Here is a 23816-nt window from a genome sequence, read left to right as displayed (position 1 = left end):
ATATATATATATATATATATATATATATATATATATATATATATATAAAAAAGACACACTTACAAATATTAGGGAGGGAATAGCTTAAACATATTTGTATGTATGTTCCTCCCCCGTACATCAAGTCTTTGAATAGATGGGATATAGCACCAACAGGTTGGTTCTAAGTTGCTGCTCTCTATTAAAGGAAGTGTACAGCCGATTTCATGCTACCAAGCTACTGGGCAAGCATTCTTTGTCGGCACTCTCTCCACTTTTCAAGTCTTTACACAGGATGTGGGAGAGCATCGGGCAGGAAGCTCCTCGGGGAGGACCCTGCCTCCTGCCTCAGACCCCCTACCACTTGTGTGAATGCATATTTGGTGCTGTGTCCACCTTGTGGAGATTTGTTGGCATACGATCATACAAGCATTTCTCAAAAGAAAAAACAACAACAACAACAACAACAACAACAACAACAACAACAACAACAACAACAACAAAAAGAAAGTAGTTGCATTGAATGGGAACTTTCTGAGGGGTGTTTGCTAAGAATTGCTGTCAGAAGTCCTGGTGTAGCTTCGTTTATTTTAAAAAAAAAATTTTTTCATTCTCTCTTTCTTTTTCTTCTCCTCCTCCCTGGGTTATTATTGTTTTCTTACAGTATCACACTGTTTCATCTGACATTACCTCTAAGGAAAGGTATGCAGATGCAGATAGGTCCAATTGTCTTTAACTGCATGCATTGACGAGTATAGCGGCGCAGCTAAAGTGCTTTAAGTGCTTGTGCTTGAAGCATAGGGGCAGCTGGCACCTGCGGCAGGGCGGGCCGGTCACACCGGGCCTCGCCCCGTTCAAACAAGCCTACACCAGGTTGCACCACTGACAGGAAGAGGACTGGAGGTGGGGCAGGGGGTGCTGGAGTGGGGACTAACAGCTCGGGTTAGTGGGTTAGAGGCGGGATCAGGTACAAAAGACAAGGACACAGTTTTAGACAGGGAATAAAGACATGTCGGATTGGGGGACCTCGGCACCGGAGCTGCATGACGGACACGGGACAAGGAGAGGGGAGCAGGTTAGAGCGACAGTGGGACAGTGACATGGATGTGGACAGGAATAGTAGGTGGTGGGAAAAAGACAGAAGACAGACTAATGTCAGTGTGCAGGGCGACATGTGAGCACCTCATAATAATACTCTACCAACAATCTATCCTTTGAGTTTGAAATACTCGTGATTCACAGCAGTTACAGTGGATTACATTGGCAACCCAGAGTCACACAAAAAATATCAAAATGTCCATGGAAACTTCTTAAACCACTGCAGCAGCACGATCCATACATTCCTTCTGTTGCCAAAATATGGCCGAATAAACAACTTCTCTCTGTTTCTAGCGCAGTTAGCTCTTCAGCTGTTTGTCAATCGTAACTAAACAAACAGCTAACTGTGCTAGCGACAATGAAAGCTGTCTTTCGCCATATTCTGGTGGTCTGATGTGCTCTGAGTTAGACTGAAATGCAACTTCATGTTCACTTCAGTGTTCAGTCTGATGTTAGCTGTTATTTGAGGTTAGACTATTTGCGAATTAGTAGCAACTGATGTATCCGCCAGCGTCTTTCACTTTGTTCAAATGGAAGCTGTGGTAGCAGATGTCTTTTTTTTCAGATTGTAATCCCAACCATGAATGAAAAATAGAGGTCTGGAACCAGGCTAATATTTTGGCACATTTTGCATCTTAATCCACTTCTCCGCTGTTCATCTGTTCCTTCAGTATGTTCCAACATAGTTTCTCCAGAACGTAGCTAAACACACAACTTCCACTTCACACTGTCGCAGCCTTATAGCTCAGAATGTCTGCCAGGAGTAGTGTACTCGCTGGAGGAGTGGATTCAGAAGTTTCTCTGCACGTTGTCATGCTGTTTTTGCAGGATCACCCTTCAAATCTATTGTAGCTGTTGTGAATCCAATCTAACTACAGCCGCTGTCCTCCACACAGGTGCTACAAATGTTAGAGCCACATTTCAAGGTAGATTTTTAGTGAAGTATTCTTTCAAACAAGGACTACAGAGGGTGAAGAGGAGGGGAGGCATGGGAAGGTTTGTTTTTAAGGCACTGAAACTGCATGGTTTGCCTCTATTCCCTTCCCGACAGCAGGGCAAGGGACAAGCCAGAGGCAGCAAGGAGGGCCCTTGGTGCTGAATAAGAAGCCAAAGCCCTGCCATCCCTTAATCCTTCACTTCAAATTGGACTCTGAGCCAGAGAGCATTTTTTCTTTCTTTCTGCATTGTTTAATAGAGCATGGGCTGGGGATGGGCAGTCTGACGTCTCTGAGCTTAGTAACATACAATATTTACACAAATAAACACTTTTGGGAAAGCGCACACTCACACGCCATCTTGCACAGACATGCAGCTGTGCACACGTATGTTATGCAGGTGCTCACACTTAAAGACACACACACACACACACACACACACACACACACACACACACACACAGACTCGCGGTTACACACTCACAGACAGACACACACACACACACACACAATAGAAACGGTGGTGGTGTGTTGTTTTTGGGTCACAGTCACAAACATGTCCTCTTTAAAGTGAGTGGAAAAGTCCGTCCTTCCTCTCTCTCTAAAAGAATAGTGCAGATGGTAGGATTCTCTCTTTCTTCCCCTTCTCTCTCAGCTTAATTGTTGTTTTCTTTTTAAGGAAGGTTAAAGGTTCTGTAAGCACAGGACAGATAGCTGTGATGGACAGGAGTCTTTGACCAGTTGCCGGGGGGGGGCCCCCCCCCCCCCCCCCACACTTATTCTCCCCCTAACTCTTCGACAGAAATGGGACCCGAAATCAAAGGTCCAGAGCCCCTCCGAATGTTTACATAAAACTACATGCGAGAACAAAATTGGCTCTTTATCTCTCCGTCTCCCTCCCATACCCCCCCACCCCCGCTTATCCTCTGTCTTCCTCTCTCCGTCCACTTGCGTCCCTCCGTCTTCTCATTCGCTCTCCACGTGGTAGCACTTCTTCTCGGCCTGCTCCTTGCCGTCGTAGCCAGGCAGAGCCTGCCCGTATTTGTCCACGCACCAGCAGAAGCCCCGCCTCCTGCCTTTGGATGGACGGCACTGCAAACAGAGGGCGAGAAAAATATTTAGTATACTGCTGTTTTGCTGCTGTTACTACACACTATGCAACGATTAACATGTTTAGCAGAGGACTTGTCACTTTGAGACATATTGTGAAAACAGATTAGCGTTTTCAAGGTGAGGAATTACCCTGCCACAGCTTTATCAACTTTATCAACATCTGTGTATTATTATAATACCACTCAACCTTTCTCTGTTGGCTTTTAGGTTTTGGATGCTTGTCAGGAGGCCAAGTCATGCCTCAGCAGAACTCTCGATCACGGAGTGGAATGCCCTGATGTCTGGAGACGCCTCCTAGCTTTTATGTGCAGAAACTATCAGAGATAAACACTGCAGATGATGCAGCTGCTCGTCTCATGAAGGATGATAATAAATGTATCAAGATCAGAGCGGGAGAGCCTCGCTCAGGCATCCACGTGCCACCAGCATGCCGTTGTGTTTGTCCCTTCTATGAGCTGTTTATTAATCAGGCTTACGTGCTCCTGACCAGTGGGGGTAAACGATGAAAAAGCAGATTATTTTCGATAAAGAGGGGCAGGGAATGAGGAACGCACTGAGTGAGTGAGAGTGAAGGAGTGTGAAGGTAAACATGGAGTTGCTAAAATATTTGCCAAGGCCAGTTGGAGGGCTGCAAGGAAACCAATGCTGCTATTCTGGGAAACTGGCAGACACTCAAAATCATCTGGAGCTGATTATGGCCTGCGCGTGCACGAGCGCACGTGCGTGTGCGCACATGAACACACATCAGCAAACATGTAGGCGCGCACAAACAAGAGTTGTGTCTACTGTATGTATACATACCCCCCACCTGCTTACACACACACACACACACACACACACACACACACACACACACACACACACACACACACACACACACACACACACACACACATGCAGTACTATCACATGTCCCACAGGGGGCCGAGCTTTGTAGAGTGGCAACTTTATGAGTTCCATTCGGGGTGCACATGAAACAACCCAATGAGTCGGGCCAGGCTAAACTCTGGCTCAGAATACTTCTCCTCTTACCCATCGTCTTCCCCCGGGGGGAGTGGTGACAGAGCTGTGAGGTGACCAGCCAGGAACGAGACACGCCTGTCTGTCTCGCTGCCTGTCTTTAGCGGTGCAGTCCAAAAGTAGTGGACAGTATACACTATATGCAGTCCATAAGTATATACACAGTGTGTATATATATATATATATATATATATATATATATATATATATATATATATATATATATATGGCTCTGTACACCAGCACACTTTCAATGAAACAATTGCTCTGAGGTTTACTGTAACTTTGAGCAATACCAGGCAGCCATTGGTCATCATTCATTCCTGTACAATATGGAAATGAATTAGCAGCGGACTCTTAAAGCTTGCTTGACTTCTACAATCCACAAAACTGAACATTCACCATCTACATTCATGTTTGTCTAGGCTACATTACTGTTGTGAGTTAATGCAGTGCAGACTTTTCAACATTACCACGCAATGACAATCTAAAACTGACAAGAACTCATGCGGACTTGATGTTCAACGTGATGGATCAGTTCAAGCAAGTTTCACGAGCCCCCTTCATTTCATATCCTACAGAAATGAAAAGAAACCACTGGTTGCCAGGGAGGGTAGGAAAAATAAGCAAAGTAAAGTTCTAAAGCCTGTAAACACACTGGTATGTATGGTCACATTTAAGAGTATTTGGGGGAGTTTACATCCATATCCATATTGTTAACAAACCTTTGTTAAAAGCTTAAAACAACTTATATTCACATTTTCCTGACAGGCAGCCCCTTGTGGTTGTGCGAATAATGACACTCATTACATTACATTGATTTGGAAGATGCTTTTTTCCAACAGTGACTATGTATTTCTCTCTCATTTACGCACATTGGGGAGCAATGTGGTTCAGTGTCATGCTCAAGGAAACTCCCCCCTGTGGGCAGGAGGAGCTGGGAACTAAACCACCAACCAGATTGGAAGTAGCACGACAATATTTGCAGTAAGTGCAAAACAGGCAGCGTTGCGTGATGTGACATACAAAGCACACACTCGATAGCCAAGATATGATGAGCTGAGGAGAAATGTGACGAAATAGCTGCTTTTCTGAAGAGCTGGGAAGTAGGACAGTGGTTTATACTGACATGCGGCAACTTGCGGTGATGTGTCAAGACTTGTGTATGTATGTGTTGGCTTACATTGATAACATTGATGACTTCAACCCCTGAGACTGCAATGTGTCATCTCTTCTACCAACAGTTAACATCAGTTTCTATAGTTTTTTCACATTCTTTCCAAGAGTTACACAAGATCGATACCACCCTCATGTCCCCCAGAATGTGTGGAGCTGTAGCCTGGAGACTACTTTCCCAGCTTAGCATAAAGACTGGAGGCAAGGGGAAACAGCTACCCTGACTATTTCCAAAGTTTAAAAACACTCTTAAAGCTGCCAGCACATGAGCCACGGTAAAACCGCTCTGTGCTGGCAGTTCCATTGATTTCCCTACCATTGGTGTCTCACGCACCGCTCGGAATTGCCACCAAGTTCAAAACTTAAAATTATTTCAACTTTGCCCTCGTTGCCGCTGACCTCTCAAGGCGCCATCAATTCCAGAAGCAATGATGACGTATACCTGCGCTGCGCTTTGCCTCTCTGCTCTGCGCCCTCCCTCACAGTTTTACCGCGGATCATGTGTAGGCGGCTTAACTACAACTCTTAAGCTCAATAAACTTGTTTGCTTAAATGTAAAAAGAACAATTTGTGGTTTTACGGGGAGTTACGTGCTGCTCGCTAGTTCCGTGGCGAACAACAGAGCAGTGACTTTTTAGAGTGTTGTCGCCAGAGTGACTGCACTTCTGTGCAGTTTATCCACTGCACAGAAGTGCTGGGCAGTGTTGTATGTTAAGAAATCATTCACTATGCTAGTCCCTCAAACTCCCTAGGGATATATTTCCCAAAATGTACCGTAGTATTGTTTAACCATGACCACAATTTCCCAAACGTTAACCAAGCAATATGATGGGAACAGGCATGTGGCATCAAATATATGATACTGTTGAGGAATAAGGGCCTGTACATCTTAGGTAATCAGTGTACCTAAGATGCATAAAAGGGCATATACTTTCTACACAGCTTATCAGATGTGGATGTAAACCCCCTAAAATTGAATCTGAAAATCAGCACTTTAATCTCAGTCATTTTTTTTCATCTAAATTCCAACACCCAGGAGTGCAGAGCCAAAACAAAACTCTCCTAATACTTACGGACTGCATTGCAGGCGGCTGTGCAGCGACTCAGAGGCAGATAGACAGACAGGCTTTAGAGTGTGACCAGGTGTCTGTTTCCGGCGTAGTCAACATCCACGTGCAGCCTGAGTGCATGATCAAAGGCAGCTTTATAGAGACAGAGGCCTATTAAAATACCTCACCAACAACTACTGCAGTAGTCTGGGGGGTGGTACGCAGCCCAACCCTATTCTCACAAACTAACATCGAGGAATTCTTTTCCGTTTTCCTCCTACCTCTCTTTCCTCCTCCTCCTCTGTCTTACTCTGTTCTCTCTCTCTCTCTCTCTCTCACTCTCTCTCCTCTCCTCCCTCGATTCCCTCTCACGTTGCGATCGTCTGAGTCTGCGGCCAGCTTCTATTTTAGCCCTGACCCAGTGGACGAGACTTCGAAGAGGAGCTTGACATTGTGTTCCTCTGCTCTGATTAATGATGATGGAGTCCTGTATGTGCCTGGTGTGTGTGTGTGTGTGTGTGCGCGCAAAGGAGGAGGCGGAAGGGAGAGGAAGAGCAAAATGTGCATGTGTGCATTCCCCTGTTGCTTGGCTACCTTTGAATTTCCACTCAGTCTCTTTCATCTGTGAACTATTAGCAGTCATCTCAAGCAATCCTCTCTTTACTGCTTCAATCTAAACACGCACACGCACACACACACACACACACACACACACACACACACACACACACACACACACACACTCTCACTGTAGGAGAATGCCAAAGACAGCCAAGCGTCCGCTGAGGACTGGATGTCACTTAACGACTACTTAACACAGATTGAAGGTTTTCAGTGTTTTGTTGCAAACTTCCTTTTTGCATTGACTTCCTTTTAAAATGCAAACTAATCCTGGCACCTTAAAGGAATAATCAGGCAACAATCTATCTGCACTCACCACATGTGGGCTCGGAAGGTGGCTCTGATAAGTTTGTAGCTTGTTTTGATTTATGACAGCTACGTTGGATTCCAACAGTGATCCAATTTCACAGTAAAAAAACGGCATAAAAGACGTTTTTTTGCATGTCAAACCATTCATGCCGCATACTCCACTTCTCCTTTATCTATTTGGTTATTCGCTGTGTCCCAAACAATCATATTTTTGCCAAAACATGGCTAAATATCCAGCGTCCATTGTTGCTAGCAGCTAGCTCTTGAAACTACACTAACCAGCTAACAGTGCTAGTTACAGAAGCTGTGTATTTAACCATACTTTAGCATATTTTGGTGAACATTCTAATATATGGGTAAAATACACAACTGAATTTGTTGCTAGCATGGTTAGCTGTTCATGTTTGTTATTCATGACCAGTTTAAGCAAACATAGTCACAAATGACGATATAAACAGCTAATTGTGTTAGCAACAAATAGAAGCTGTGTCAGGCTTATTTTGGTGAGAATTTAAATGTTTGGAAGTCCGACCCATTGAAGAGTTTGAAAATGAGAGTTTGAGATTTATTTTATTTTTTACATTTGATTTTGGAATCTGCTGCATCCATCTTGAATCCAAGCTGACTACAGTTGGTGTCCTCCATGAAGAAGCAAGCTTTACTGTACACCTTTCAAACACAGTGAGTAGTTGATACTCAAAACATAGTTTATCATCATAGTTTCATGGAGGGGTATTCCTTTAAGGAATTGCTCACTGGAATTAGCACACTAATCCCAACACCCTGAACCACAGAGTCTGAAGCTCAGCTCAGGGGTCAGCTAAGACCTTGTGCCCCATATTCTCAGCCCTGCGTGGTCCACATGGCTGTCACTAAAAAAGCACATTTCATCCACCCGCACATTCATAATGCTACCTTTATGGGGTGTGTATGCATGTGTGTTGTGCGTATGAATGCGTACTCTTGTGATGCCGGTCTTTATAGCTAATAGCAGCGCCGCTGGGCTTCACGGACATTAAAAAGAGCCTGGTCTGACCACAGGATAAACACAAGCTCATAAAATGCAGTGTGTGTGTGTGTGTGTGTGTGTGTGTGTGTGTGTGTGTGTGTGTGTGCGTGCGTAGGGGCGCACATATATGTATTTGATGTATTTGTGTAAAAGAGGGTGCATCTGTGTGTGTGTGTGTGTGTGTGTGTGTGTGTTTGTAAGTGCATTGGGAGTAGCTGCAGGAAATTGCTTTTTCTAAAAAAAAAGAAAAGAAAAAAAAAGAAATAGTTTAATGAGCGTCCCAGTGAATTCAACATCGGGATAATTTGTGTTTGTTTTAGAAGAATGGAGCCACACAAACTTTTAAAATAGGAGCCTAAAGAATCAATATAAGTAACGAGTGGACGTGGGGACATTCTTTGAAAAGAAAGATTGTACGACATTAGGCGAAGAAGAGGACACTTTTTAATTGGGACATATTTGGTCAATTATCTTTTTATAGAAAATTCATCAATGGAAATATCTGATTACCACCTAATTCATAAACAACTAAAACTACAAACTTCCATTTATTTGCATATGAAAACTTCTCTACTTTGCTCAATTTCATATTATGTTAAATTAGATGAATTAGGGTTTTTCAACTGAGGACAAATAAGATTTTGAAGTTGTTAATTTGGGATCTGCTAATATGTGATGGACATTACTTATGAGACTATATGGCCTCAAATATATATTGTTTCGACTACACAGGGTGCCTGCATACACAAACATGTTCACACGGTTGGCTAGTATAGTGCGAAACCCTGTGGACACTGTCAGATTACGACATTTATGTTAAATGACAATAAAGTGATTATTAGCTCAAACCTAAAACGTATCATGATGGGGGTAGCAAACCTCAATACTAATGCATCAAACAGTATTCGAAGTTGAAACTAAATGCATGGCCATAACTTATTCTTTGATAAGATATTTCCTGATCTTAAAATCATAACTTTTATGCCTGTGTTAACACATTATACACTGATGCACTGAAATTTGCTGAAAGAAAAACGGGTTTTGTAGAAAACATGTTTATATTCTCAAACTGAGGTATTGACAAAGGATCATTTTGTTATCAGTACCAAAACTCTACATATTATGCAACAACCATGGCCAAAAAAAAAAAAAAAAAGTTTATATCCCTAAGTGAGACAGCCTGGCTCCGCCCTCCTACGTACTTCCGCTCAATTTTCATTTTCCTTCAGTATTCCGTCTGGGTTTGCGGTATATTCTTGGGTTTTCTCCGGCCAAATCTTTGGCAGTCCAATCAGTGAACAGAGGGAGTGGCTGAGAACGATGACGTTGAGGTTCGGTAACCTTCGGTGACTTCTGTAATGGCGGCGGAGAAAGATGCGAGTGAAGCCATTCGGTCCGTTGTGGCAACGCTGCCGAATATCCAGATGTTAAACCCCGAGCAAGAACAATCTTTGCTGAGTTGTGTTGGTGGCCATGATGTTGTGGCCCTCCTCCCCACGGGGTTCGGGAACAGTTAGATTTTCCAGCTCGTTCCGTTAGCGGTGAAGGAGTTGGCTAAGGCGAACGCTAGCGATGCTAAGCCGATGTCACAACCAAACGTTAGCGATTGGTTTTGGCAGATCCAGAGTGGCTCTGGGCAGATCCAATAGTTTTAAAATTCAACAGAGTACCCTTCAAGGAAGTTAACACTTGTCAATGGAGAGTGGCCAGACTCTCTGTACAAATGAAATGTACGAGAGTCTGGTAGGACCAGGCTACAAGTGAGAAGGAAGGTGAGGTGGATTAGAAATCCAGGGAGGGAACAGAACGAGGGAGAGAGACAGAGTGAAAATAGCTGTCTGGGTCCCCGAAGGTTGGCCAGTTATTATAAAGCCATTGTGGTCGGTGTGTACATTTCCACAGATCCTTCTGAGTCACGCTCAATAAGTCAGTCCTTATGGGCCTGGCACTGTCAGGACCCAGTGAGGGAGGAGGGATAAGGGTACGCGGGCACCTGGCTCACATCCTTAACCCAATGCCTCTTCCCCCTCCTCCTCCTCCTCTTCCTCTCAACACACACACTAAACTCTGAAAGAGTACACAGAGAGACGCAGACACTGTCGTCCCATTCACAACCCTCTGCGGGGTGATTCCTGGCCAAACAAGGAAGGAAAAGCCAGGTGGGCGGAAGGGCAGGATGAACAGAATGATGGAGCGGGCAGGCAGAACAAAAGACGGGTGGATGACTGTAGGCAGGGCACAATGGGGGTAATGATGGGTGGGCGAAACGATTAATAAGAGAGAGAGCCGAGGAGTGACAGTGAGAGAAAGGAAAAGTGAGAGTGAGTGTGAGACTTTGAGGGGTGTAATGAGTGGGTCAGTGTTAGGCATGCATGGCCTGAACTGGGATACTGGGCCAATTCATATAACTGCTGCTAAAAATAGGTTTCTCTGTAGCCGAGTTAGGGCTAACGCTGCCCGACCTTCTCCTACAGTGCTGGGGCATTCATATTACCAACAACATATACACTGGAAACCACACACATACATGCTTGTGACTTTTCCCCTGTGATAGTTGACCCTTAAAACAACATCACAAATCACTGTAGACTTGAAAAAGTGGTTGTTCAAATTTCACACACTTTTCAGGCGATTCCGCTGTTGCAGACAAATTTCCAAAATCGGCATGAAATCCTGAGAGTCTTGCTAGAGTTGGGGCGCACTCACGCTGTCTCAATCGTATGGTGTAAGGTGGTCATACAACTCAATCCGAGCGGTCTCATTCTCGTTCCGACAAAATCAAACGTGTTTGATATTATCGTAAGTTTTAAGTCTTGGTAGCAAAATCTTATAGTCTGTAACTAAAAACTCAGTGACATTATGACAGATTGTCTTAAGATGTAAGATGGTTGTCTTTAGATGTGAGATGGTGTCAGACTTGAGTCTTTTCAGAGTCTTCTAGTGTATAGTAGGCATAAGTCGAATGAATGTAAACTCAATGTGAGCATCAAAACTAACTAATGGCGTTTTTCCATTACATGGTACATGCTCGACTCGCCTCGACTCGACACACTGTGCGTCCGTTTTCCATTGCAGATTTTAGTACCGCCTCAGCGTGGCTGGTCGTTATGCCGTATCGATGCACACACCAGCGCACAAGTATAAACATCAGGCTACTTGAGTTTGTTTTACAGTTCTGTGGAGGCTCCACGCAGAGCTTTCTCCGTAGCCTGTGTAGCCTATGTAAAAGTGGCCTGATGTTTATACTTGCGCGCTGGTGTGTGCGTGGAGCCGGCCATGTGTGTGTGTAGTTAGGCTACGGCGAAAGCTCTGCTGGAGCCTCCGCAGAACTGTAAACAAGCGGCGCCGCAGTAAACTACTGTGACCTAACGCGACACACACACAGAACGTCGAAGGTGTGTGTTGCCAGAAGACACATTTTGTTTCAAATTAAGCTGGAGGCAGCAAAAAAAACCAGCTGGCTAAACTGTTTTAAAATAGCGGGTTTGTTCAGGACACCCCCGTCTGTCGCTTTCACGTCACCTTTTCGGCTCACCTCAGCTCGCTTGGAACCTCGACTGAGGTGGTACTAAAAAAAGTACCTGTTAGCAGGTACCAGGTAGGTAAAAAGGCGAGTAGAGTCGAGGCGAGTCGAGCTGGTACCATGTAATGGAAAAGCGCCATAAAAGACTTCTCAGATGATTGTAGTTTGTCCCCAGTGGGCTTCTTGTGGACGTTTTTCGTCTTTAAGCTTTTTGAGTGTTATTTATTTATTATCTCCTCTAGCTCTTCCAACCTTTTAGACACAGATATGGTAATCAAGTCGTAAAGTAATGAGGTAATAATAATGGTCAAAATTATGTAAAATTAAATTTTTTGGAGAACCAGGAAATGAGTCGGGGGAAATGCAACGCTACCAAGCCACGGCCGAGCGACGTGTAGTTAACTTTTTCGGGAGGTGCATGTCAGGCTGCGTGTAGGTCCATGTCTCCACGTACCTACGTGAAAAAAAAGACTATTTGTATGGTTTTCGCTTGCAGCCAATCACCGCAAGCCTCTTTGATTTGATGCGACGGACCAACCGGTTCTCATTCCCAACTCCTCAATTACTGACACTTAGTCAGTGTCTCTCAGTGTCAGATAGCGACGCAAAAATCACCCTTTAACGTCGTGGTTATTAGCCATTCTGATAATATAGTGTTGATGTCGCTTTCAAGGCAACCCAAGCTGCAAAAAATGGGGGCATTGTGCATGTGTGGATGGGTGGGATGAGTCGGTGTTCAGCTATGTAGTGGGTCTATTTGCATGTCTGCAGGTGGGTGTGTGTGTGTGTGTGTTTAGCGTATGATATGCACCAGGCATAGCAGTAGCTTGACCGCTGTAAGATGACGTAGTATTAAGAGTGACAACGGTAACGAGTAGTATGAAAGACCGAAAATCCGCTTAAGGAGGTTGGTTGGGGTGGTGGATGGTTCAAACAACACAGGACTTTCACCAAGGAGACGGGGGTCCGTGTCCCGTTCTTGTCCCGTGTGTCACTGAAACGTACATTTTTTAAATGACGCCAAATCGGTCCTGACCCAGAGCATCAAAAAGTGACGCCAAGAGTCCCGACCAAGCACGCCGTAAAATGACGCCAAAAAGGAAGCCCCACTGCATCTGACTGAGACGTTAAAAGAGACTTTTTGCATCAGTACCAAACGCCAAAGGCCCCTGACCAAGCATCGCTTCTTGACGCGCTGGGAGTGAGAATGTGTTGGATCGACGCACTACTGCAGCAGCTACAACCCATACAGTCTGTGATGTGGTGAAGCTTGAGCGTGGAGTATTTGACGGAGATAGCAGTTAAGCAGGCCGAGATGCTTTCAATCATTACACTACATTACATGTCATTCAGCTGACGCTTTTATCCAAAGCGACTTCCAGTTAAGTGATTTTAACCTACCCAGCACTAGCCTTCACCTACTCCTCCACAATTTATCAGTTTGCTCAGTATATTCAAACCGCCATTGTCTCCCAAAACATGGCAGAATAAAAGCGAGCACGGTTAGCAGCTTTACGACTCACTAAGCCAACATAGTCTCAAGTGCCAAATGTGAAGAGCTACAAATAACAGCAGTGTGTGTACAGCCATATTTTGGCACAACACAATATGTTTGCAACATACTGAGCAGCATAGTATGCAAATTGTGCTGCCGGAGTGGTTTCACAAGTTTCTATAATCATTTTGATCCCTTTCTTTCTTTCTGCTGTGAAAACCTATCACCACTGGAATCCATTGTAACCGACATGAGTGTAATCTCACCACAGTTGCTTTTCTTTTCCAGGAACCCAGCAATCTTTTAGGAACTCTGGAACTTCTTCTGTATTTCCACCAGATGAACCTGTTTCCAGTGTTAACTCCTCTCTTGAGTTAGTCCTTCTGGTGGCTTTACAACTATCTGTGCAGAGTCTGCAGTACTGCCGTATGATCACGTTCTGGTCTCCCTGATCAAACACAAGCCTCAAAACTGCTTCAATATCTGTATTTATCCAAAGTAAAAGCAAGAAGTGGCTGTTGCTAATATCACCATGTGGAGTAGGGATGGGATTAAAACGGAAGTAATGTAGCTGAATTCCTGATATATTCATGGTATAGCCTAAAAACAAGCAAAAGATTTCTTACACAATGACTCAATGTTATTGTTTCTTTGTGTGTGAAAACCGTTACCGTTATCTAATCTGTTATCAGGAATGCACAAAAGGGACTTACGTATAGTTCTCATTTTACTTCCTCCTTCCTTCCTGGAACTACTTGGTTGAAAAGCCGTGTTAGTTTCCAGTTTAATTCCTAATTACTATTTGGTGCAAAAGGTTCATATGAAAGATGACACTACATATCAACAGTCCGTGAGTATTTGTTATTAAAAGATTGCAGGTGAAGGATCACTTTAAGATATTAACACAGCTTGTGTATCACGTTTATGGTTATGCCCCCTTTTTCCCTCTGCTCAGTCCTTCACCCATCCAACCCCTCACCCCTCCTCCCCCCCTTGCTCCCTTCTTTTCACAGTATTGTCACCCTAGACGGTTCACACGGTCTCCTCTTCGCTGTGTTTCCGGTCATAAATCTCTGCAACACACCGTGAAGGCACATCCCTTCAGATGGATTTAACACAACACCCCCCACCTCTGAGAAAAGGGTGACAAGGGCTGGCACACTGCTACACACACACACACACACACACACACACACACACACACACACACACTTTCCTGGTAGGTATTTGTTGATAAAATCCAGGAAAAGAACAAAGAAGAGTCTGATTTTAATAAAAGTAACGAAACCGCACTTTGGAGACTTTGGAGAAAGAGTGAGGTAAGAATCTGAGAGGATGATTTTATTCTGTGTGTGTGTGTGTGTGTGTCTGTTATGGCTCGAGTTGGTCTCTGACTCATGGTGCTTGTGGGGGGGGGGGGTTTGGTGACTCATGTGTTTCTCAGAACAGTCTCTAGCTCAGTGAAATCCCTCCGATAAGGTTCCCAACCTTAGGAAATGGGATGGTGGTATTTATTTGACATGCTGTATGTCTCAGCAATGCCCCACCACACCCCCCATCCATCCTTCACGGACTCCTCTCCCAGGCTTTCAAGTTCAGCACATCATCCACCAAACAACTTCAAATTAATTTTAGCTTCCTCGTTTCTTCCCCGTCTTACAAATGAGCAGGTCATGGGTGGCCCGAGCCTGCTGCACCACGGACAAGAAAAACTAAACCAGTGACAGCCTGTTTGTTTTTTTTACCTCACCAACAGCACCCCACACCTACACACCCTCACCAAAACTACCGCCATCAAACAAGCTCCATACATACACTCCCCTGCCGCCACATCTACCGTGCCACACACACTCCCAGACCACATTCTTACATCCATACCCCCCACACTCTCCCACACCACAAACACACCTGACCGACTTCATTTCCTGTGAGGCATGAGTCAGACGGCTGCAGTGCATTTACTGGAGTAAAACATGGTTATTAGCCATTCTGATAATATGGTGTTGATGTGGCTGTCAAGGCAACCCGAGCAGCAAAAAAAAGGGGGCATTGTGCATGTGTGGGTGGGTGGGATGAATCGGTGTTCAGGTATGCAGTGGGTCTATTTGCATGTCCGCAGGTGTGTGTGTGTGTGTGTGTGTGTGTTTAAGTGTGTAAGACAGGGTGTGAGAGAAACAGAGAGATGAAACAGCAGGGAGAGCCATTCACCTGTTTTTTCTTGTAGAAGCCCTTTCTGTCACAGTTGGGTATGCGGAAGCCTCTTGGGTTGAGCACGTTGCTGATTTTAAGACTGCTCAGGATGCTCTCCATCTCCCGCCGACACGGCCCCTAGCAACACGGCAAACACACCCGGGCGACGCCAGTGTTACACACTCATCCTTACACAATCACAAACATGGAGAACATGAGGAGCGTTCATGCAATTATAGAAGTTCATGGTGAAAATCTGAGTTCAAGTTAACTTCCTGAACCCTGAATGTCCTGTTAACTTTCCCCTTTAGTTAAAGTTAAGAAGAAAAATAATTTCCCCACACTGTATGATAACATATTTTTGGTATCTCCTTGTTCAACACATGCTTTGAGCTATATGATGCTTATATTCAAATATATACTACAACTAAAAATGGCCATCATTTTCATGGCTGCATCATCACATCAAAATTAAAAATGTAAAATGTTAACGTCTTAAACATTTTCTATGTAAAAGTCTCCAGAATTTTTGGAAAATGTAAAGGTTTTTCTGTAAGTGCGAACACTGCTTGTCTGAACAGCATTGAGTTGAAGTGATGATCCCACTGTTGCAGTAGGTCCAGGTTGAAGAGGTTATGTCCAAAAATGAGACGTAAACTTTCTGGAAAAAGTAGTACCTTCTTTTACAAAATGTTTGATAGCAAACAACCAAAATGATGTTGTTTAAATGATAGTACAGCAGATAACTTAATGGTACCCTGTGGAGTGTTTGACCACAAAATGCTCTGCAGAGCAGTGTTTTGTTGAGAGATTTCCTATACTGTTTGTATCTTGTGTTTTTTTCTGCACATGCACGAGGCTGCACGCACACCACCTACCACAGGTTGACAGTGATATTCTTGCTAACTGCAGCCATATGTCATGAAGAGCCAGCAATGTGTAGGGTTTGATTCCAATAAATTGCCTCAGCAGTTGATTTAAGTGATGAGGTATCCCCCTTTAGCCAGTCCTGCTGATCAGTGGGTGGAGTCTTTGGTTGAAATAAAAAACAACAGCCAGGGATCTTTGCTGCATGTCATTCCCTATCTCGCTATTCCCTGACTTCTTGTCATTTCTCTTGTATCAGCTTTCTACCACGGGCATTGAATGTAAAAGTTGCAGACTGCTGTCTCTCCATGGCATAAGCTGATGTTGCCTATCGACAGAGGTTGGATGGTAATTCAAGAAAAGAAAAAAACGACATAACAAAGTAGGCAGTAATAAAAACATTGACCGAGCCGATGGCGAACAAGCTTTGGAAATGTGTTATGAGATAGAAAATGTACTCAATATGCTTGTTTTATTTCATATGGGTGCCTGACATTTGTTCTAGCACAGCCTTGAAACACGAGGCTGTGGTGCTGAATGTATTAAAGTGTCTTTACAATTAAGGTACCTTTAAGTAGGTGTTTGAATATAATAACATTTTTAACTTCAATAGCAGAGGTTCATAAAGACTTAACTGGTTAACAAATTACTGTCACACAGTGCAGTGCATGGGTTATTATTATTTTTGTTGTCAATTAAGTGGTGTCTCTGTTAAAGTAGCCTGACAGGACACAAACACATGAGGCTGCACTGGGTACACGTCACTCCGAACAGGTAACAGTTGTAAAAATGTTGTTTAAATAAAGATATGAAAAAAAAGGTAAATACGCTCATTGTAGTATACAAGTGAGCAAACTAGCTAGCTAGCAACTGGGCAAGCAGCTTATTAGCTGCCCTGCAGTTTTCAGTCACTCATTGTGAAACTTTTTTTCACCGGTTATGTTTGGTTCATAATATAGCTAGCTACATTTTCGAAACACTATTGGTTGCGAATTTGTCAAAAGATAATTATTGCGTCCAAAATACCTGGTATTGTTAGCTAAAGAGCTAACTAGCTAGCAAAAAAAAAGTCTGCTTTCAGCTAGAAAACAACCTAGCAAGCTAACGATAATTAACTGCTCAATGACTCTTATTTTCTCTTTTGTGTGTAACATTTATAATGCTAATTATTTATGTTTTCAAAAGGCCAGCATTATCAATCTTAAATATAAATTTGTCCAATGATAAATATTGTGAACAAAATGCAAATAGCTTGAGAAGTAACCGGAAGTATAGCTACTAGCTAACAAAAAAACTAGCAAGCTGTCCCAAATCTTGTTCCGTTTGTTTTGTTTATGAGTGACATTCATAAGACGTGGTTGGCAGCACACACACATTTTTTTTTAATAGAAATCAGGTCCTTTTTTTTCTTTCACAGTCAACATCTGTCTTTATGCACCTCTGCCAGTTACTGTTTTTCACTGTTTAACAGAAATATCAATGCCTCAGGGTGTGACTTACATACTCGGTCTCCCTCTTGGTCTCCAGGGAGAAGTTGTGCATGTCCATATTGGCTCCTCCTGACACCGGTTCCACCTTGTAGCCCTGAGTCTTCCTGTTCTGATCTTTCTGGATCAACTTGTTGTGCAGCGGAGGTCTGGTGTCCATCGACCCCCGACTGTGCCCACCGTTCACGGTCGCCAGTCCAGGCAACACTGTCATCGTCGCGGTAACGTTGGCACAGTCTTCTTCTATAAGATTTCCAGCGTTATCTGAAGATGTAAAGGTAAGTCATCCGTTTTAAAATGCTCCATACTTATTTAACGAAGTCGAAGTTAGTATATATTCATAGATTAAGATAAATGTGGACATTTGGTGGCTGATTCTCTGTTTTAGCAGTGGAAAACGTGCTTTATATCTTACTAAAAGCCTCAAGGCAAAAAGGGCAGTTTTGTCACTTTTTCTGCATTGACAAGATAAAATAAGACCAGGTCTAGATCAAAAACCACTTAACTTGTCAAATCTGGACTAGATTAGAGTCCAGAGACTGCTTATATACTATATTATATGTTTGTTTTTATCTGGACTATACATCTGCCCATTGCACACAGTGCTTAAACTACTTAAACAGATATTTTGTATATATTTGTCTATGTTTTTGTATTTACTGTATATTCTTATTCATGTTTAATATGTTTGTTTGTATGCACCAATCACCAAGACAAATTCCACGTTGGCTACCTACTGTGGCAATAAACTCCTTTTTGGTTCTGTTTTACATCATCTGGATACAGGAAAAGCAGTGGGATCCCCCTTTTTTCACAAAAAATGTCTAATCTAGTCCAGGTTTGACAAGTGTAAGAAGGGCTGGGCGACATGGCTAAAATCTTCTATCCCGATATAGGTCATTTGATATCTCGATAACGATCACGGTGTAACATGTTTTTCTGGTAATACTATAAATAGATAAATAAATAGTCTATATGAAATAACCACATGATAAAGCCTATTTTTGTACACTCTGTGAATTAAATACTTGACAAATGAAACATACTCAGTATCTACCTGTGAGTGCAAAAAAAACAATGAAGAAATTGTTAAAGAATCACAACGTAAAGCGTCGTACAAATGATGTTAAATATTGCAGTAACGTAGTTCGGCCGCTGGTTATTCGATAACAGGATAGAAACGATATAGAAAACATATACCTCATAGACATTTTTATATAATTTTTACGATATTTATCATCATATCGCCCAGCCCTAAGTATAGCCTAGTGGTTTTTAAGTTAGACATGATCTTTATTGATGCAGAAGAAACTGTAAAACCGCCATCTTTTTTAAACAAAATGAAGGTTTCACAAATCCTAAAATAGGTTTTAAACAGCCTTATGGATTTTTTTTACGATATCTTAAGATAATACTTTTTCACAACTGCATGTGGTGCAAACACTGGGAATCAGCTCCTAAATATTATAATTGTAATTGCCCACTTATTCTGCACTTTATGTAGCATATTGTATTCTGTGTTCTTGTACTGTATTGAATGTGAAACTATTTGTTGTCTTGCACGCCTACGCTTGTCTTGGCCAGGTCGCCGTTGCAAATGAGAACCTGTTCTCAACAGCCTACCTGGTTAAATAAAGGTTAAATAAAAAAAAATAAAATAAAAAAAATATCATTTATTTTCCTGTAACTTACTTCTTAACCTCAGAATCGGAAGCTATGAATCAGAAGCCGACTTCAACGTTGTAGAGTTGTTTTAGTTTACTATTTTGAACATTTTGATGCCAGCAGTGCCTGCTTTTCTTAATCCAACTGAGAACTCTTGCCTCAGAGAGGCCTTCTTAAAAGAGACAAAATAAAGTTAGCTCATTGCCTTGTGGGCTGTTTGGAGCCAGAGCTGAAGCCAAGTAATTAACAGAAACATGACGATTTCAAATCCACAAATTTCCACAGCATGCAGACCAAGAGATAGTCACAAAGAGGAACGGAGTGTAAACAAGACTTTTTAAGGACGCGGTAAAGAAGAAAATGTTGTGTATGTGTAGGGTGGGGGAATAGGGGATTGGGGCTAAAAGAGGAGGAGGTTAGGGCAGTACGAGGTGAAGTAGGAGATGAGGGAGCAGATATATTAATAGTCTGTGGTGCTGGCAAAGATTCCTGTCAAATCTTTAAAGACAGAGTGGGGACCATCTGACCGAGAGGAAAAGAGGAGGGGGCTCCAAACACTCCTCCCTAATATAGGAGAGAGACCAAACTACTACGAGGAGCTAACTGAGCTTGGAGACGTCCCGAAGAGGCAGAGGGACGATGGGAACACACATGCAGTAGCCTCACACACACCCAAACACAGTTTTAAACCGTTAACTCAAAGCAGATTTTGTGTTCGAGAGCTGCGGTGAGGGCGGCGGACGGGCATGTAGGGGTGTAGCTCATGTGGGCAGGCAGGCTGGCAGCCCACCCTTTCTCCGTGACCACCTGATCAATTAGTGACGTGGTGGGGCTCCACAGTCTCCCAGGCTCTCCAGAACTTGGAACAACAACATGGATGTCAACAACAGCATCAACCGGAACACGACAGCGTCACAAACCGACAGATCTTGATCGATCTTTAACCTGATACAGCCTCCACACGGTTTTTCGGAACTCTGCAAAAGAACGTCCATTAATGTCCATAACCATGGACAGAAAAATGGAGTCCTTTTTAAGATTCCTGCAAGCATTAATTCTTATTGTAAATATAAACTTTTATATAGCCTTTCTAGGAAGTCTGGGGCGTTTTAGATAAACACATTACGCAATTTGTTTGTATAATGGCACAGGGGTAAACAGCACAAACTGCGGTGAGGAGAGCTTGTTAATGTCTGGGAGGAGAGGCTGCTCTGGAGCTGGGGACTGAGGGTGGTGGTGGAAACCACTGGGCTGCATTTACACACTCTGTCCAACAGGGGCGCTTGGGATCATTTCCCACATTTTCTTTCCCATATCCAGTAGTGGAGTTGTTGGGGAAAAAAACATGCATTGATACCTATCACACTAATGCTGCTTATTGGGTTCTGCTTTACAAGCCTGCAGTGAAGTGCGATAAGATGGATCTTTTTGCTCCAACATTGGAAATATTGTTAGTTTTGTCCTAAATCAAAAGCAGCAATTAGTGACAAGCACATGCAAAATGATACAGGATGAGAGAATGAGAAGTAAAGAGAGAAATATACAGGCATGTGTGTGCACGCTGGTGGGTGTGTGTGTGTGTGTGTGTGTGTGTGTGTGTGTGTGTGTGTGTGTGTGTGTGTGTGTGTGTGTGTGTGTGTGTGTGACAAAGTGCTTGCACACCACACATTACTGTGGCCAAACCAAATAACCAGGAAGATGAAAACACACACAGAGGCTCCTGGAGGCCTGACGTCAGCAGTGCCTAAACACACAACAGTGTGTATTCACATGTAGGTGACATGTGTGCCGTGTCACCAGTGTGAGCAGCATGCATCCATTCACACAAAACACCATGCAGATATAAGGTATCTCAATATTAGCAGAGACACTAGCATGCAATGAGGAAATATGCAGTTTGGGCTCATTGATAATGATGTGTGAGGGTGTGTTTGACTGTGTGTTGGTTGCTTATAGGGAACTCAGAGAAATGCAGAGAAATGCCCCCCCCCTCCTTTGCCACACACCCGAGATGTTTTGTCCCATATCCTGGACCAGGAAAGCACCAGCACATATTTTCATGCTGTGTACAAAAATCCATGAGCTTTACTTGAAGGAAAATAAGGACATTACAGATGACAAGGACATGGTCTGCGCTCAGCCTCAGCTAAATACTGTATACTTACAGTATGTATGTGGCATTCCTTAACTATTGGTTTGAGGGAGCCAGGCTGTGTGTGTGTGTGTGTGTGTGTGTGTGTGTGTGTGTGTGTGTGTGCGCGTGTGCGTGCGTTAAGGAGAAGGAGAGAAGGAGCAGTGTTGTCATCTTCTTAAAAGAAACGATCTGCAACCCCCAAACGACAATCTTTTAATTCCGTAAATTTCATTTTGCATTTTACGCATGATGGTCCAAAGCTATAAGTGCGCACGTGAAAAAAAAACAAAAAAAAACAAGTGGCAGTCTGGTGGGAAAGCAACGATTAATTGCTGCGTAAAACTCCAACCCATAGCTGTTGTTATCCACTCAAACTTTCTACTATTGGATTTGGGCATAACACATCACTGTGCAATGTCAAGCCTGCCTTCCAAAACCTCACGACTAAAATGGTGTTTTACATTGTGACAGGTTGCAAAACATCCCACAGAATACATTACATGCGTGTGTTCGTTTGTGCCTTATATCTCCAGTTGATCAGTCTAAGCATATTTATCGCATCCATTATAGATAGACTACGCACTTAATCGTTTTTTCCCCAATGAGCAGAGAACTCCCCGGACCTGGTCAGCACAGCGCAACACCTCACGGGGAGAGCGCCTGTAAGCCCCTATATAACAACACACGCACAAAAAAAGCAACACGATCATCTACAAGCCATTATAAGCGCAAATAAAAACACCGCATCTTACCTTGTTTTTGCGCCGGTATGAGAATGCTGTTGAGTTTTTTGGCCGCGGCGCTGGAGCACACTCCCCGTCCCTCCAGCAGAGCTTGCAGGGGTCGGCTCTCCCCCGGCCGATGTTGGCAGGTCAAGCCGGAGCCACAGCGCGCCGTGTACACTCCACACGCCAGTCCCTCACCGAGGGCGCACGTCATGCAGCAGCCGCAGCCGGGCTCCCTCACTCGCTCCGCGCAGTCCATCGGCAGGGGCTTACACTGCAGGAGCGCCCCAGCATCGCACGGCTCGCATCGGACCACCGGCCCAACGGTGCCGGCGAGCCGGGTGAACGCAGCCAGCGCGGCGGCGAGACAAAGCACGCAGAGACCGGGCATTCTGCCGATTAAGCTGGTCACAAAGGGACAGTATGTGAGTTGTCACGTAGGCTTAAGGGGACTCTCTGTGACACAGCGAGCCGGCTAGCCTTCTCCATCTGTATTTTCTTTTACGCGAAGTTCTCGTTTTATAAAGAGCCAACAAGTCACACCCTCCTCCGTATGAATAATGTAAACGGAGAGCCCCGATATGAGGGACCGCTACATCCAGTCTGAAGAGAGAGCTGCTCAAACGTTCAACCCTTTTAATCCCTTACAATAATTTACTCCTGATTGTTCATCTTTCGTGCTCAGCCTGTTCTGACAAAAAAAAAAAAAAAAAGCAAAGGTGTTTTTGTTCCATCTGGAAATGTGGCCTCTTGTCAAAAGACAGGCAAGTGAAGTGAGCTGCGGATGGCATGTGGCATGAATGTGTTGGTTAACATTTCTCTTCACTTTCAAAAGTATTCATATTTTTTTATGCTACAGATACGATTTCCACCAGAAGAGAAATATGCTGCACCATGGAGGATTTCTTCTGTGTTGACTGTTCCCAAACCTGCGGAGGTTACCACACCACTGGCCACATCCCCTGCTGGCATCAAAGGTATGTGAGTGAATGCCATTGGTGGTACCCCCCACATGCAATACTGATAAAACATTCCTCTGGGCAAGTGTGTAGGTGGCCTCCATATTAACCCGCTAAAACAATAATTTCTTTGCATATAACTCGTGTGCGTGACCACATGCTCAGTGGTGGTTGCAGTCGATGAGGTTTTCTTTTACTGTTCTGTGTTGTGGAAGCTGCATTGTTCCGATGCACATGTCAGTCAGAACACCAGCCACAGCTACCGAGCACGTGCAGGCCAGACTGCATACCAGACCCTTTGCCCAAGTAGGTTCAGGAGCGGTGCTTACCTTTCACATACCCTGAGCAGACCTGGTGATCTGGCACTTTGCATCAGATCCCCCCCCCCCCACACACAGACACACACACACACCTGATACAAGTCCCATAGGCAAGCATCCAGACCCCCTGCACCTTCCCTCC

The 23816-nt window shown here is 43.8% G+C and overlaps 1 protein-coding gene across 1 annotated transcript; it reads right to left on the bottom strand.

The window, feature by feature from the left end:
- Positions 1 to 2546: 2546 nt before the first annotated feature.
- igfbp3 (insulin-like growth factor binding protein 3) lies at positions 2547 to 23252 on the bottom strand. The gene is made up of 5 exons (XM_036007679.1): positions 22423 to 23252; positions 17885 to 18135; positions 15536 to 15655; positions 2949 to 3104; positions 2547 to 2913 (listed from the first exon to the last, which is right to left on the bottom strand). The coding sequence occupies exons 1-4, from the start codon at positions 22784 to 22786 to the stop codon at positions 2979 to 2981; spliced, it is 861 nt and encodes a 286-aa protein (XP_035863572.1). The 5' UTR covers positions 22787 to 23252; the 3' UTR covers positions 2547 to 2913; positions 2949 to 2978.
- Positions 23253 to 23816: the final 564 nt, after the last annotated feature.

This window comes from Sander lucioperca, chromosome 11, assembly GCF_008315115.2.
Source record: "Sander lucioperca isolate FBNREF2018 chromosome 11, SLUC_FBN_1.2, whole genome shotgun sequence".
Classification (NCBI taxonomy): domain Eukaryota; kingdom Metazoa; phylum Chordata; class Actinopteri; order Perciformes; family Percidae; genus Sander; species Sander lucioperca.
Note: the sequence above shows the minus strand (reverse complement) of the source record. Positions and strands in the feature narration are given on the sequence as shown.

Bases quoted from the DNA above. Each gene is read 5' to 3' on its own strand.
- igfbp3 (XM_036007679.1), bottom strand. From the start codon at position 22,786: ATGCCCGGTCTCTGCGTGCTTTGTCTCGCCGCCGCGCTGGCTGCGTTC. The intron at 18,136-22,422 runs GTAAGATGCGGT...TTACATCTTCAG, and splicing joins CATACCGGCGCAAAAACAAG to ATAACGCTGGAAATCTTATA. The intron at 15,656-17,884 runs GTAAGTCACACC...CCGTGTTGCTAG, and splicing joins CCAAGAGGGAGACCGAGTAT to GGGCCGTGTCGGCGGGAGAT.